This window comes from Falco cherrug, chromosome 10, assembly GCF_023634085.1.
Source record: "Falco cherrug isolate bFalChe1 chromosome 10, bFalChe1.pri, whole genome shotgun sequence".
Classification (NCBI taxonomy): Eukaryota; Metazoa; Chordata; class Aves; order Falconiformes; family Falconidae; genus Falco; species Falco cherrug.
In genome coordinates, this window is record NC_073706.1 from 17,388,894 (window position 1) to 17,402,781 (window position 13,888).

Genomic DNA, 13,888 nt, shown 5'->3' on the forward strand with positions numbered 1-13,888 from the left:
CCCATGCACACCCCCCCCGCCCCCAGCAATCGGCTGAATCGTCCTGCCCTCCCCTTCCCCCACCCCTGCACCCCAGCCCACCCCCCCAGGTCCCCCCGTAACCCCCCTCCCCCCCCCCCCAGCCTGCAGACGGGTGGGTGCTGTGAGCCAAAGGTTTATTGGGGTGGGGGGTCCAGCTGGCTGGGAGTGGGGAGGTGCTGGGAGGGGTCACAGAAGTGGGGTGCACCGAGGGGGCTGAGCCCACGTGTCCCCAGCACCCATCTTCTGGGGAGGCGGGGCTCGCTTCTGGCACCCAACAGCACCCACTGCCCCGGGAAGCAGCACCCAGCCCAGACGCCCCCCCGAGCCCCCTTGGCCATAGATGTGGCAGCAGTGGGGACCAGGGGGATGTGGGGTGGCACCTGCTGAGGGGCACCTGGGGCACCTGGGCAGGGGCGGGGTAATGGGGCTGGGGCACCCTGGAACAGGGCTGGGACGCCTGGGGTGGGGCACTGGGGGTGCTGGGACAGGGCTGGGGCACGCAGGGGAGCACTGGGGACGGTGGGACAGGTCTGGGGCACCCAATGATGGACACTGGGGATGCTGGGACAGCACAGTAGGAGTGTGGCTGCAGGCAAAGGCCCCGATGCAGGTGAGGAGGCTGTGGCAGGGGGCCAGATTCCCACGGTGGCACTGGGTGCACAGGCACAGCAGGGTGATACCCGAGGGCTGTCCCCTGTCTGCACACCCTGAGCACCCCAGCCCCAGTGCCCACCTGGGTGGCCCCTGTGGGACGTCCCTGGAGCCCTGTGTCCTGCTGCCACCCCCAGTGTCACCCCATCCTCCCCACATCCCCTGTGTCATCCCCCAACATCCCCCATGTCCCTCTGCCATCCCTGAGGCCACCACTTGTCCCGCACCCCCATCCTGCCCCTCTAACCCTTCATGCCCCCGCTGTCCCTCTGCTACCCCAGTGCCACCCGGTGCCTGGTCCCCTCTGCCCCTGCTGCCACCGCCATGGCCCCAACATTGTCCCCACTGCCACCTCTGTCCCATGGCCACCAGCCTCACTCCCGCCGTCCCACGTCCCCTGTGCCTGGTCCCACCGACAGCCTGGGAAAGGGGGTGCCAGCCGTGGGGGGGCTGGAGGGGAGCACGGTGGGGCCCCCTCCGGCCGGGTGCAGACAGGGGTGCCCTGCAGTGGGGGGCAGGTGGGGGGCTGCCCCACAGCGCCCAGGGCTAGAGGCCGAGGGAGAAGGCCCCTGAGTCGGTGGACTGCTTGTCCCGGCTGCAGAGCCCCAGTGCCCCAGGGGGACACTCCGTGGGGCTGGTGGGGGCCATGGGCACACCGGCTGCTGGCACCTGTGGGGCAGTGGATGGCCACCGGCTTAGTTCCTGCCCCACAGCCAGGGCACCTGCGGGGGGACTCGGGGGCGGTGCTTGCACGTGCCCCCCACCGGTCAGCCCCATACATCCCCCCGAGGGGCCTCATCCAACACCCTCACGGAGGGGAACCTGCTGCCCCCCAGCCCCACGGCAGCCCCGGCCCCACGGCTGACCTCCTCGAACTTGCGGGCCTTGTAGTGCTCGGCTCCCTTCAGGAAGTTGAGCAGGATGATATCGCACAGCACCGTGCCCTGGGGGGGTCTGCGTTGGCGTGGGGGGGCCCACACAGTGGGACACCCCCCTGACACCCCCACAGCCCCCGCAGAGCCAGGCAGCTGTCACCCCGGGGCTTTGCTGTGTCCCCGTGCCCCACGGGCTGTGGGGTTTTCCCCTACCCCCCTCCCAGTCACCATGGGGCACCGCCGCCCCCCCTGCCCCACTGCTGCGGGGTGCGCGGGGCCCCCCAGCCCCCCGGGAGGTGCCGCCACAGGAGGGGCTGGGAACAGCCACCACTCACCACGCTGATGGAGGTGAAAGCTGCCACCGTGTTGATGAGGGTGGGGATGATACCAAACTTCCCAGCCTGCGGGTGCAGAGACCCCTGTCACGGGGAGGCGTCCCCCCACCGTGGCCCCCACGGGGGCTGTGCCCCACACGTACATTGCCGTACACCAGGACGTCAAAGCGGATGCCGAAGGCCTTGGTGAGCGTGCGGCGCTCGGTGCCATCCTGCCAGCGGTAGTACCGGGCGTGCCTGCGCGGGACAGGGGGCTGTGCTGGGCTGCGCATGCGTGTCACACGTGTCCCCATGCAGTGGCGTGTGCTGTACCTGAAGTTGTAGCCGGTGGCAGGGGCCGGGGGGCGGGCGAGGCCATCCAGGCGGGTGAAGGAGTAGCGGGGCAGGCAGTGCTCCCAGGCACGGTCCAGGTCGCACACCCACCCGATCTTGATGCCCAGCACTCCCCCCTGCCCCCGCCGGCAGGTGAGCCACATGCTGCGGCCCCCTGGCCCCATGTCCCCACATCCCTGTGCCCTCTATCCCATGTCCCCATGTCCCTGCGTCCCTGTGCCCTGTATCGATGGCCCCATGGCCCACATCCCCATGTCCCATGTCCCCTGTCTCACATCCCTGTGTCGCCATGTCCCCAAATCCCATGTCTCAGGTCCCCACGTCCCACAGTCCTGTGCCTCCACATCCCACATCCCCGTGTCCCCATGACCCACATCTCCCATCCCCACGCCCCATGCCTCTGTGTCCCCATGGCCCATGGCCCTGCACCCCCACATCTCCCATCCCCATGCTCCACATCTCACATTCCCATGTCCCCCCATCCCACATCTCACATCCCTGCATCCCCACGCCCCGTGACTCTGTCCCCATGTCCCCTTGTCCTCACACAGCACATCCCCATGTCCCCATGTTCCACATATCACATCCCCACATCCCGTGCCTCTCTGTGTCCCCATGTCCCACATCCCTGTGTCCTCAAGGTCCATGTCCCGTGTCCCTGTGCCCCCACATCCCACGCCCCCTGCCTCAGATCCCCGTGCCCCCACAGCCCGCCTGCCATGTCCCCGTGTCCCCCGGCTCACGGTGGCGGCCAGCGTGGGGAAGTCCTGCCCGGCGAGGCGCACCACGTCCCCCAGCCGCAGGATGGGGCAGAGGGGCTGCCGCTCGGGGTGGAACCGGCACCGTCCCAGCTGCCCCCCACTGCCGGGAGGCGGCAGGTTGGCCCTGGGGAGAACACAGCCATCAGCCACCTGGGCCAGGGGGACACACGGCCCCCATGCCTGTCGCTATGTCCCCGCCGCCACTCACTTCTCAAAACCAAAGAGTGGGAAGCGGATGCTGTTCTTGATGAAGAGGGTGAAGTTTTCGGCCTCCAGCATGACGGGTCTAGGGAAACAGGGGGTGTCTATGGGGACACGGAGGGGGGGCATGGACACCTGCCAGCCCCAGCACCGCTGTACCCCACGTCACACTCACACATCCACGGTGTCCACCTCAGGCGGGCACCAGCCCCGGATCTCACAGGTGTGCAGGGTCCGGTTGTAGGGGACGCAGCGCCCCGTGAGCAGTCCTGCCGGCCCCCCCCGTCAGTGTGGGGAGCAGGCAGGGCCCCCGGCCCCCCCGGCCCCCCCCGGCCCCCCCCCTCACCGCTGCCTGTGGCGGGGTTCTTGCCCCGGCAGTCATGGTCGGCCGTGCAGCGGTACTCGGCTTCGCTCTGCAGGGGAGCCGTGAGAGGAGGGGGTGCACCCCAGCGTGCCCCCCCCCGCCCCCCCCAGCCCCATACCTCTGGGCAGATGCCCTGCACCTGGTTCTCCGTCAGGATCTGCTTGGTGACCACCACGAACACCGAGGTGCCCTGGGAGGGGGGCATCCCCATCACCCTCTGCTCGCTTCCAAGGGGGAAACTGAGGCGGGGCGGGGGAGGGGGTGGGGCGGCACCCCCGAACCTGGTGGGGGGTGACGTAGTCGGCCGTGTCCAGCACCCGACCGGCATAGCGCCCGATGCCCTTGACCTTGGTCACCACCGAAGACTCGATGACAGTGTCCCGCACCTGGTAGGCTTTCTCATGGAGGAACACCCAGCTGGGACAACACCCGCAGAGGGTGACGGTGGGGACGGCCACCCCCATAGCACCTGCCTGTGCCTCCCTTGCCACCCCCAGCTGCTGGAGCTCTGTGGCACCCGGGGCTGCCAGCACGTGTGGCTGCCAGTCCTCTGACAGGTGCTTGTCACCTGCTGATGGCTGCTGTCACCCCCCCAGGGAGCACCCGGGGGCAGAGACCCCACTCTGTCACCTGCTGTGGCCGTGCTGCTGCTCCCGCCCCCCTTGTGTCACCCACACCGACACTGTCCCCTCCCTGTCACCTGCACCAGGATGCTCTGCTGGCTGTCCCCCTTGCATCACCCGCACCAACACCCCCCTGTCACCTGCACCGGCATGCTCTCCTGGCCTCTCCCATCGTGTCACTCATGCTGGCACACCTGACATTCCTGGCACTGACACACTTGTCACCCTCTCACCTGTCCCTCCTCCGCCCTATCACCCATGCTGTCACCCACCCTGTCACCCGTGCTGACACCCCCTGCCCCCCCCACCCCAGCTGTCCCTTCACTGTCCCCCCACTGCCACAAATCATCACCCCCCTCCCCTTGTCACCCCGCGGGTGTCACTGGCAGCAGCCCCCTGCCCCCCGGGTGCCACCCGCCTGTCACCACCGCATGCGGCCCTGCCGGGGGTCTCACCCCACGAAGTAAGCGAGGATGAGGAGCTGCACGCCGCGGTTGATGGCCCCCACCACCCAGCTCTTCACCACCACCGACTTGGTGGTCTCGTAGGAGAAGAAACTGGTCACCCAGCGGGTGCCGGGGCGCGGAGCCGGCATGGGCAGGGCGGGGCAGGGCAGGCAGGGCACAGGCAGGGCAGGGCACAGGCAGGGCACAGGCAGGCAGGCAGGGCAGGGCAGAGGCAGGCAGGGCAGGGCAGGGCAGAGGCAGCGGTACCGGCGGCGAGGGATGGTGCAGGCAGGGCGGGGGCAGGCAGGGGCACCGGCAGCGAGGGGTGCTATGGGCAGGACAGGGCTGGGAGGCAGGGCACAGGCAGCGGTACCGGCAGGGCACAGGCAGCGAGGGCTGGTGCGGGCAGGGCGGGCGCCGGGCGGGGGGCGGAGGCACGGCTCGGGGGAGGCGGGGAGGGGCGGTGCCGGGTGCCCTCCTCGCCGTGCCGGTGGCGGGGGAGCCCCGTGTCGGGGGGCGCAGCGGGGTCCCAGGTCCCCGGGGGGCCTTTGGGGGTGCCCCGTCTCGGGGGGCCGGGGCGCCCCCGCCCCCTGGGTGCCCCCAGCCCGGGGGTCCCGGTTGCGAGCCAGAGGCTTCCCGCCGCTCTACGGTGCCCAGCGAGGCAGCGCGGCCGGTGGGGGCCCGGGGGAGCAGCTGATGCAGCCCCACCCCACTCGCCACCTCCTCTGTAGCGGGTGCGGGGCGCCGCGTACTCTCTAGCCGTAGTCCTCCCGGCGCTCTATGGTCCTGTCCGCGCCGTTGCCGCGCGGTCCTCCGGCGCCCAGAGCGGCCCCTCTCTATGGCGGAAGTGAGGCCGAGTTCCGCCGGCGGCGGTGGCGGCGGCGGCGGCGGGAGGGAGGCTCCGCGTGAGGTTCGTGTTGCGCAGGCGGGAAAAGTGGCGGCGGTGCGGAGGGGGCCGGGCCCGGCGGGGCCGCACCGGGGCGGGGGGGCGGGGGCTGGGCCCCGGTGGGGGGAGGATGAGGTCGGGGGGTTGGGGACTGGGAGCAGCGGGGAGGGGATTTGGGGTGCGGGGGGAGGGGCGCACTGGGGAGGGGAAGGGCAGGGCTGGAGGGACCGCGGGCGGGGGGCGCAAGGGGAGGCCCGGGGCCGAGGCAGAGCTGGGGGAGGGGGAGCGCGGGGCCGGGGGCGGCCGGGGCGCCCCCCGCGCGTGGGTCACGTGCCACCCCGAGGGGCAGCGTTGGGGGGCGAGGAGAGCGGCCCGGGGGGGCCGGCGTGGCCTTTCGGGGCTGCGGCGCGGCCGTGCGTGCAGAGCCTGGCCCGGCGGGAGGCCCAGGAGCCATCTTCCCCCCGCAGCCGCTTCGCTGAGCTCTGCTCACCCTCCTCCTCCTTGCCCCCACAGCTGCTCTGTCCTCGTCCCCACCTGCCGCTGGCCCGGGGCATGCCAGGCTGGGGCGGGAGCTGAACGACTCGCTGCGCTCGGCCTCCTTCCCCTCCCGCAGCCCAGGTGCTGCCACCTGCCCCGGCCGCCATGGCTGACACGCTGGAGTTCAACGAGATCTACCAGGAGGTGAAGGGGTCCATGGTGAGTGAGCTGGGGTGGGGGGACAGTCCCTGGGGAGACCTGCCTGGGCCCTGGTGGGTGGCACGTGGTGTTGTGACCTGCTCTTGCAGCCAAAATGCTGCAGGGCGCTCCCCCTGCCCCAGCATGTCTTGCGCTGCCTCGTCCTGGCAGAGGATGTTTTGCTGATCTCGCCTGGAAGCAGGGAGCGGAGGTGCCTCGTTTCCGGGGCTGAAGCATTTTGGAGCATCAACAGGGGCTTTTAAGTGCCAGCCTGTTGTGGAACGAGCGAGGTTGCGGTTGGGAATGTTTCCAGGAGGAGGGAGAAGGGATGCCAGCTGTGGGCGTCCACCCTAGCTACTGCAGGAGGGTTCTGTGCTGGCCATCAGCTTGTTCTGGTGCAGGGAGCGGGTCATGGGGCGGGGGGTGGTGGTTTGCAGTGGTGTGGAGTGTTTCTGGGTCACCTGTAACCCTCTGGCTTTTGGGACATTGTCCCCAAAAGCCCAAGGGAGCTACAGAAACATAGCGGCACTGAGGGTGCTGGCGACAGTCTTGTGGCCACTTGAATCCTGGATCCGGGTGGCAGGGAGTGCATGAGGACTAAAGCCGGCGGGCAGTTGGGAAGGTTGCCTGGTTTTGTCTGGAGGGGATGCACAGCCGCCCGTTGTGCCCAGCAGTTCCCAGCTCCAGAGCCTGTCGGTGTTGTCGGGCTGTTCCCCTGCATGCAGGGCGGGCTGCCCCCACCTCACACCTGCCTCTCTCCCGCCAGAATGACGGGCGGCTGCGGCTGAGCCGCCAGGGCGTGATTTTCAAGAACAGCAAGACGGGGAAGGTGGACAACATCCAGGCCTCAGAGCTGGCCGAGGGCGTGTGGCGGCGTGTGGCACTGGGTCACGGCCTCAAGCTGCTCACCAAGAACGGCCATGTCTACAAATATGATGGTTTCCGGGAATCGGTGAGTCCCCTGGTCCCTGTGTACCTGTCCTGTTCTTGTCCCTGGCTGGCATCTATTCAGTTGCTGGATTTTGCTTGTCCTGTGTCAAGCTGCACTCCCTGGAAGTCTGACGGCACTGACCACCCCCCGGGAACAGTGCTGACCCCCATTTTTTTTGCCACTTCCCTTGCACTGGGGAGGCCGTGTCCTGGTTACGGGCTCAGGGCAGCGCGTGTATGTGGTGGTGTCTGATGGATGTTCCCTCCTTCTTGCTGTTGTCCAGGAGTTCGATAAGCTCTCGGATTTCTTCAAGGCCCACTATTGCCTGGAGCTGGCGGAGAAGGATCTGTGTGTGAAGGGCTGGAATTGGGGGACAGTGAGGTTTGGAGGTGAGTTGTTGTAATGCCATTGCTGAGGGAAGGGAACAGCTGCAGCAGGTGCAGCCCGAGGCAGGGGAGCTGGGATAGTTTCCCACCAGCATGGCTGTTCCTGCAGCACCCGGCTGGTCCCTTGAGCAACATCCTGCTTTCTAGTGGCATTCTTGGGGATGGTGGGGACGTTAGCCATCCCAGGAAAGCAGAAGATACCTGCAGGCCTCAAATCCAGGGGAAGGTTTTGCAGGCAGGGAACACTTAGAAAAAGAAGGGTTGGCATGGGAGTTGCCAACATCTGTCCAAGCCTGCTGGTTCGTGAAGGAGCCAGGGGAGCTGGTGAATGCTCCCCCCTGATCTGAGTCCAGGGGAACATGGGAACAGGCGGTTCCCTTCAGTTCACTTCTGATCAGTGTCTGTCTCCCGGGGCTGTAACCAGAAGGAGAAAGCCTGCAGATTTGGGAGGGAGCATGGGAATGGAGGCAGGGGGGAGGAGAGGTGTTGCTGGATTTTGTGAGAAGACCAAGGCTGTTCCTAGAGATGGGATCTAGGAGGACCCCATGGGTCTGCCTTGCAGTGGGGACCTTACCCGTGCCCCATGGCGTGGTGGTTCCGATCCTGCTGTGACGGGCTGCGTCTCCCCTCCTGCCTGCTGTAGGGCAGTTGCTCTCCTTTGACATCGGGGAGCAGCCGGTGTTCGAGATCCCCCTCAGCAACGTCTCCCAGTGCACAACGGGCAAGAATGAGGTGACACTGGAGTTCCACCAGAATGATGATGCTGAGGTCTCGCTCATGGAGGTTCGCTTCTACGTGCCGCCCACCCAGGAGGATGGCGTGGACCCTGTGGAGGTGAGAGGCTGGCCACAGGGACAGCAGGTCGGGTGGGGGTGGGGTAGCTGGGTACTCTCAACTGGTCATAACTCTCTTCCCTTGCAGGCCTTCGCTCAGAACGTCCTCTCCAAGGCGGATGTGATCCAGGCCACCGGCGATGCCATCTGCATCTTCCGGGAGCTGCAGTGTCTGACGCCTCGTGGGCGATATGACATCCGTATCTACCCCACCTTCCTGCATCTTCACGGCAAGACCTTCGACTACAAGATTCCCTACACAACCGTGCTGCGCCTGTTCCTGCTTCCGCATAAGGACCAGCGGCAGATGTTCTTTGTGGTGAGGAGGGAACGCGGGGCCTTCCCTCCCCCAGGGAAGGGTGACAAGTGATGGCTTCAGGGGATTTCAGGTCTTCACCTCCTCTTCTCTTTTAGATCAGCCTGGACCCCCCGATAAAGCAAGGCCAGACCCGCTACCACTTCCTTATCCTGCTCTTCTCCAAGGATGAGGACATCTCCCTGACCCTCAACATGAATGAGTGAGTTCCTCTCCTGCAAGGCCACTGCCTTGCGCCCCTCCCTGGATATGGGGGGCTTCGGGGAGCTGCGAGGGAGGTAACAAAACCTCATGGGTTCCCGTTCTCACCATTGCCCTCTCTTTCGGCTGTGCAGGGAGGAGGTGGAGAAACGCTTCGAGGGGCGGCTCACCAAGAACATGTCGGGCTCCCTCTACGAGATGGTCAGCCGGGTCATGAAGGCGCTGGTGAATCGCAAGATCACTGTCCCCGGCAACTTCCAGGGGTGAGGCGTGCTGCTGCCAGCCAAGGGGGCTGTGGATGGCGGAATGTGGGATCTTCCTGCTGCAGGAAGGGGCACGGAGATGGGGAGAGATGCAAAGCCTGCCTTGCCTGCCCTAGGACAGAAGAAGCTGTTGCTTTGGTAGCCTGAGGCCAGCTGTTTGAGATCCCTCCCCAACTTTGGCAGCAGGACTGGCCCCTCTCTTTCTTGTTCCTGTGGCCAGGGAAATAGGGCTCTTTGGGATTTGTGGCTTGTGCTGGGGGAGCAGTTGCCAGGCTCCTCTGGGCTGCTGACGTCCTCTGTCTGACTGCGGGAGTGGGCACAGGGAGGGCGTTTGCTCCCCGTGGGTGTAAGATGGCTATGTTTGCCCTCACAGACACTCCGGAGCCCAGTGCATCACCTGCTCCTACAAGGCCAGCTCAGGGCTTCTGTACCCGCTGGAGCGTGGCTTCATCTATGTGCACAAGCCGCCCGTGCACATCCGCTTTGACGAGATCTCCTTCGTCAACTTTGCCCGTGGGACCACCACCACCCGCTCCTTCGACTTTGAGATCGAGACCAAGCAGGGCACGCAGTACACCTTCAGCAGCATAGAGAGGTGGGCAGGGGGCGTGGGGTGTGGGGTGAGCTGCTCTCAGTGCTGCTGGCACCCTGGCTGCCGCCAATACCTGACCCCCCTGCCTGTCCTGCAGGGAGGAGTATGGGAAGCTATTTGACTTTGTCAACGCCAAGAAGCTAAACATCAAGAACCGAGGCCTCAAGGAGGTACCTGCTGAGCAGGGCTGGTTCCCTGCGCCCCGCTGGAACCACTGCCCACCAGCTGGGGTGGGGAGAGGGTGGGGGGGGCTGTTTTCTCTGCAAAATTTTGCTGCTTTCCCCCCCTTTTTTTTTTTCACCTCTCTTTTCTCTCCTTGCCCTTGTAGAGGAAAAAGGTCCGTGCGATATCCCTTCCTCTTTCTCCTCTTCCTCCTCCTGGTGCAGGTTTCCTCTGCATGGCTGTGGTGGTCCCCGACTAAACCCAGTAACTCCAGCATGACTTATGAGAGGACCCCCCCCCTAACCCAGATAACTCTTCTGCCCCTCTCTCCAGAGCCCTGATCGGTAGAAGGAGGGGACGTGGCAGGCCTCCCGTCCTCCCCACCCTGTGCATGCGACTGGGGCCTGCCCAGGAGCATGCCAGGAGTTGCAGTTTCCAGAAGTGGGGTGTGTGCAAGTGTGGGGAGCACAGGACGCAGCCCTCACGCTGTCTCTCCTGCAGGGCATGAAGCAGAGCTACGACGAATATGCCGACTCTGACGAGGACCAGCACGATGCCTACTTGGAGAGAATGAAGGAGGAGGGCAAGATCCGGGAGGAGAACGCCAATGACAGCAGTGACGGCTCTGGGGAGGAGACAGGTGAAGGCTGAGGCCTGGTGGGTGTGAGGGCCTGCCGGAGGGGACTGTCTTTGGTGATCAGGCTTCCTCACCCCATCTCTGGTGAAGTCTTGTCCATCCTTGCCTTGCTATAAGCTGACCCCTATGCTCTCTCCTTCCAGATGAGTCCTTCAACCCTGGTGAGGAGGATGATGATGTGGCTGAAGAGTGAGTAGAGACTGGGCAGGTGTCTGTCTAGCAGGGGGCTTTTGGAAGGCGCTGTTTGAGGGTGTCACGTGGGGCTGCATGAGCACTGGGGAATGTTCCAGGCACAGCCGGTATTGCTTTATAAATCCCTGGTCTTAAAAATCTTGAGAAGTAAGTGCAGTTCTGGGCTTGCTCAATTATAATGACATTATACAAATTGGAAAGGTTAGAGAAGGGCGGCTGGGGGGATCAGATGGCGCCTGGATGAGGCCTTGGCTGTTCAGGCTAGAAAAGAGAACAGCGGGAGGAGGATGGGATGCAGCTCCGTGAAATCCTGAGTTGGGGGAGCAGGTGGGTGGGAATTGCAGTCTCCGCAGCAGCGTGAAGAGCCACTGTGTGTGCTAGCGGGAGCTGGGTTGAGCCCAATGGGAGGAGGTGGATCTTGGTGGAGTTGAGCTGCGTGGTGGTGTGAGTGCCTAAAATTTACAGGAAGTGAGAAAATGATGAGCCGTGTTCGTGGAAGGAGAATCCCCTGAGAGCTGTTAAGCACAAACAACAGCTTCAGCTCAGGAAGTCTCAATTACGGGTTGCTGGAGGCTGGGAGAGTTTGGGGGCAAGTCTTGCTGCCTGCTTGTGGCTGCTCTCCCTCCCCCACCTCGTGCTTCATCTTTCTGGGGTGGGGGTCTTGAGCTGTCACTGAAGCCGAGCACCTCCATGCAGGTTTGACAGCAACGCCTCGGCCAGTTCCTCCAGTGGTGATGGTGACAGCGACCGGGATGAGAAGAAGCCGGCCAAGAAGGCCAAGATTGTCAAGGACCGCAAGCCCCGCAAGAAGCAGCTAGAGGTGAGATGTTGCTGCTGGTGGGGTTGTGGAGAGCAGGGAGTGTGAGTTGCTACTCGCTGTGGGGACACGCAGGTTGCAGCCCATCAGCTGCACTTCACCTCAACCCTCTGCCACAGCCTGATCTGGTGCTGTCACCTCGCTGCGCTCTGTCCCAGCTGGGTCAGTTTTCCAAGCCTGACTTGCTGCCTCCTGCAGATGAGTCCAGGTTGAGACTTCCAAAGGGCGTGTTGTGCCCCTGCGTGTGCCCTGGACAGTCCTTTTGGGTGTTGGGGAACTTGTCCCTAACAGCTTGCCCTTAGAGTTTGCATGGGTGTCACCTGACAACCTGTCTCACCTGAATGGCGTAACTGAGTTACTGGTGGGATGGAGAAGAGCGGAGACCCGGCCCCTCATCTTGGGGCAGCCCTGAGTCTTCAGCAAGTGGTGCCGTTTGAAGCTTTGACGCTTGTTCTCTCCGCTCCCTGCCTTCTAGAGCAAGAAAGGGAAAGACTCCAATGCTCCCAAGCGGCCTATGTCAGCTTACATGCTTTGGCTGAATGCCAACCGGGAGAAGATCAAGTCAGAGCATCCTGGCATCAGCATCACAGACTTGTCCAAGAAGGCTGGGGAGCTCTGGAAAGCCATGTCCAAGGAGAAGAAGGAGGTGAGGGATGGGGCGTCTGGATTGCTTTGCTGGCGGGGAGAGCTGAGGCTGGGCGAGGAGGCTGGACAGGAGGGGCCCTGGCAGGCTCTTGCTTGTTCTCAGGAACCTGGCGCTCTGTAGGCGGGAGGGGAGTGTGGCAGTGGGGAGGTGATGGCTTTGGGCTGGTGGGTGAGTGTTGGCTTGATCCAGGGTGGTGAGGGACATGGCGGGAGCGTGGGCGTGGTGTGGCTGGGGACGGTGGTGGGCTCTGGTGGTGCAGGAGGAGGAGAGAAGGCCCCGCTAACCTTGTGCCCTTGCTGCAGGAATGGGACCGCAAGGCGGAAGATGCCAGGAGGGAGTACGAGAAGGCCATGAAGGAGTACAGCGGGGGCAGCAAGTCAGAGAGCTCCAAGACGTGAGTGTGCTGAGCAGAGAGGGCTGGCAGGGGTTGCCGGGGCTTGGCCCCTCTGAACTGGGGCTGTTCCACAGCTGTCACGCTGCCTGAGCCTCTCCAGGGCTGGGGGCAGTGTGAAGAGTGTCCACAGCTCTGTGGCGCCAGAGAGGGGGGCTGGTGGGGTCAGCAGGGTAATGCCTCTCCTCTCCCACCCTCCCAACACATGCGCAGGGAGCGGTCTAAAAAGAAGAAGAAGAAGCAGGAGAAGCAGATGAAGGGGAAAGTGGAGAAGAAAGGCGCCGCCTCCAAGTCTTTGTCCTCCAAGTCATCTGCCAAGAGTATGAACGAGAGCTTCAAGAGCAAGGAATTTGTCTCCAGTGATGAAAGCTCTTCTGCAGAGAGCAAGAAGGAGGTAAGGGTCTTGGTAAGGCTCTCCCGGCTCCTCTCCCCCAGGTACGCTCCATTTCTCTCTTGTGGACGTGGGCTGCTTGTCCTGTCCCTGCAGGGGCCGGGACCCTCTGGTACCTCTTGTCTGTGGTGGTGTGGGCAGCCTGTCTGTGTGCTACACGTGTCCCCAAGTCACTGCTGCCACCCTGTCCCTGCTGTGGGGTGTGGGAGAGGTCGGGGAACAGGAGCTGCTGCCCTGACCTTGTCCCAGGCTGCCCTGACTTTGTCCCCTGCCCGCAGGACTCTGAGGAGGAGGGGGTCGCCAGCCCACCCCCCAGCTCGGAGGAATCTGCGTCAGGCTCGGATTAGCCCTGTCCCGGCTGGCTCCAGGCTGGATCCCAGATCGGCGAGAGGACGGCTGGGCCGGCCCCGCGGCAGCCACCTGGGCCTTGGGCTCTCGAGCCGGTGGTCATGTCCCCCCGCAGCGGTGGTCATGTCCCCCCGCAGCGGGTGCAGCGCCCCCGGCCCCCCGCCCCTGCCCTCAGTGCCTGGCCGGGGATCGAGGCCCCGGGGAGGAGGGAGGCCCTGAGGGGCTGGGTCCCACCTCAGCGCAGTTTTGCATCAGTTTGTGTTTTTTGAATACTCTGGTTCCTTTCCTTTTTTCTTTCCTTGTGGTTTGGTGGGGGGTTTTTTTTGGGGTGGGGGGTGGTTTGGTTTTTTTTTTTTTTTTTTTTTTTTTTTTGTATTTTGGGTCTGTTCACATGGCAACTTGGATTGAATAAAAAAAAAACCCCACCGAGGGCGTCTTTGTGGATGCAGAGCCGGGGTGGGCACAGGGCTGTCCTTCCCGTTCCTGCCCCCGCGTTCCTGGCTCCCCGCCTTGAGCCGGTGCCAGTGCCCGAGCTCAGCCCCCCCACACCTCCCCGGCCATTACCGGGCTGCCGCGGCGGGGGGAACCGGCGGAGTGAGGGGGTCCGATTA

The 13,888-nt window shown here is 64.5% G+C and overlaps 2 protein-coding genes across 6 annotated transcripts; one reads left to right on the top strand and one right to left on the bottom strand.

Annotated features, from left to right (window-relative positions):
* Positions 1 to 138: 138 nt before the first annotated feature.
* On the bottom strand, positions 139 to 4,951 carry P2RX3 (purinergic receptor P2X 3). 3 transcript variants are annotated; one of them, XM_055722329.1, is made up of 12 exons: positions 4,620 to 4,951; positions 3,823 to 3,958; positions 3,660 to 3,731; positions 3,524 to 3,590; positions 3,353 to 3,446; positions 3,185 to 3,262; positions 2,959 to 3,100; positions 2,195 to 2,331; positions 2,026 to 2,119; positions 1,883 to 1,948; positions 1,539 to 1,616; positions 1,050 to 1,341 (listed from the first exon to the last, which is right to left on the bottom strand). In XM_055722329.1, exons 1-12 carry the CDS (start codon positions 4,757 to 4,759, stop codon positions 1,219 to 1,221), a joined length of 1,227 nt encoding a protein of 408 aa, XP_055578304.1. In that variant the 5' UTR covers positions 4,760 to 4,951; the 3' UTR covers positions 1,050 to 1,218. The 3 variants fall into 3 exon arrangements, with proteins under 3 accessions (XP_055578303.1, XP_055578304.1, XP_055578305.1); XM_055722330.1 differs by lacking the exon at positions 1,539 to 1,616 and having other exon boundaries at positions 1,081 to 1,341; XM_055722328.1 differs by lacking the exon at positions 1,539 to 1,616 and having other exon boundaries at positions 139 to 1,341; positions 1,883 to 2,119.
* A 434-nt stretch (positions 4,952 to 5,385) lies between these two features.
* Positions 5,386 to 13,549, top strand: SSRP1 (structure specific recognition protein 1). 3 transcript variants are annotated; one of them, XM_055722323.1, is made up of 17 exons: positions 5,386 to 5,520; positions 6,010 to 6,192; positions 6,938 to 7,123; positions 7,386 to 7,491; positions 8,132 to 8,322; positions 8,410 to 8,640; positions 8,736 to 8,839; positions 8,973 to 9,101; positions 9,475 to 9,696; positions 9,791 to 9,863; positions 10,357 to 10,495; positions 10,636 to 10,681; positions 11,381 to 11,504; positions 11,977 to 12,147; positions 12,450 to 12,541; positions 12,752 to 12,944; positions 13,208 to 13,549. In XM_055722323.1, exons 2-17 carry the CDS (start codon positions 6,139 to 6,141, stop codon positions 13,274 to 13,276), a joined length of 2,130 nt encoding a protein of 709 aa, XP_055578298.1. In that variant the 5' UTR covers positions 5,386 to 5,520; positions 6,010 to 6,138; the 3' UTR covers positions 13,277 to 13,549. The 3 variants fall into 3 exon arrangements, with proteins under 3 accessions (XP_055578298.1, XP_055578300.1, XP_055578299.1); XM_055722325.1 differs by having other exon boundaries at positions 12,752 to 12,932; XM_055722324.1 differs by lacking the exon at positions 5,386 to 5,520 and adding an exon at positions 5,530 to 5,553.
* Positions 13,550 to 13,888: the final 339 nt, after the last annotated feature.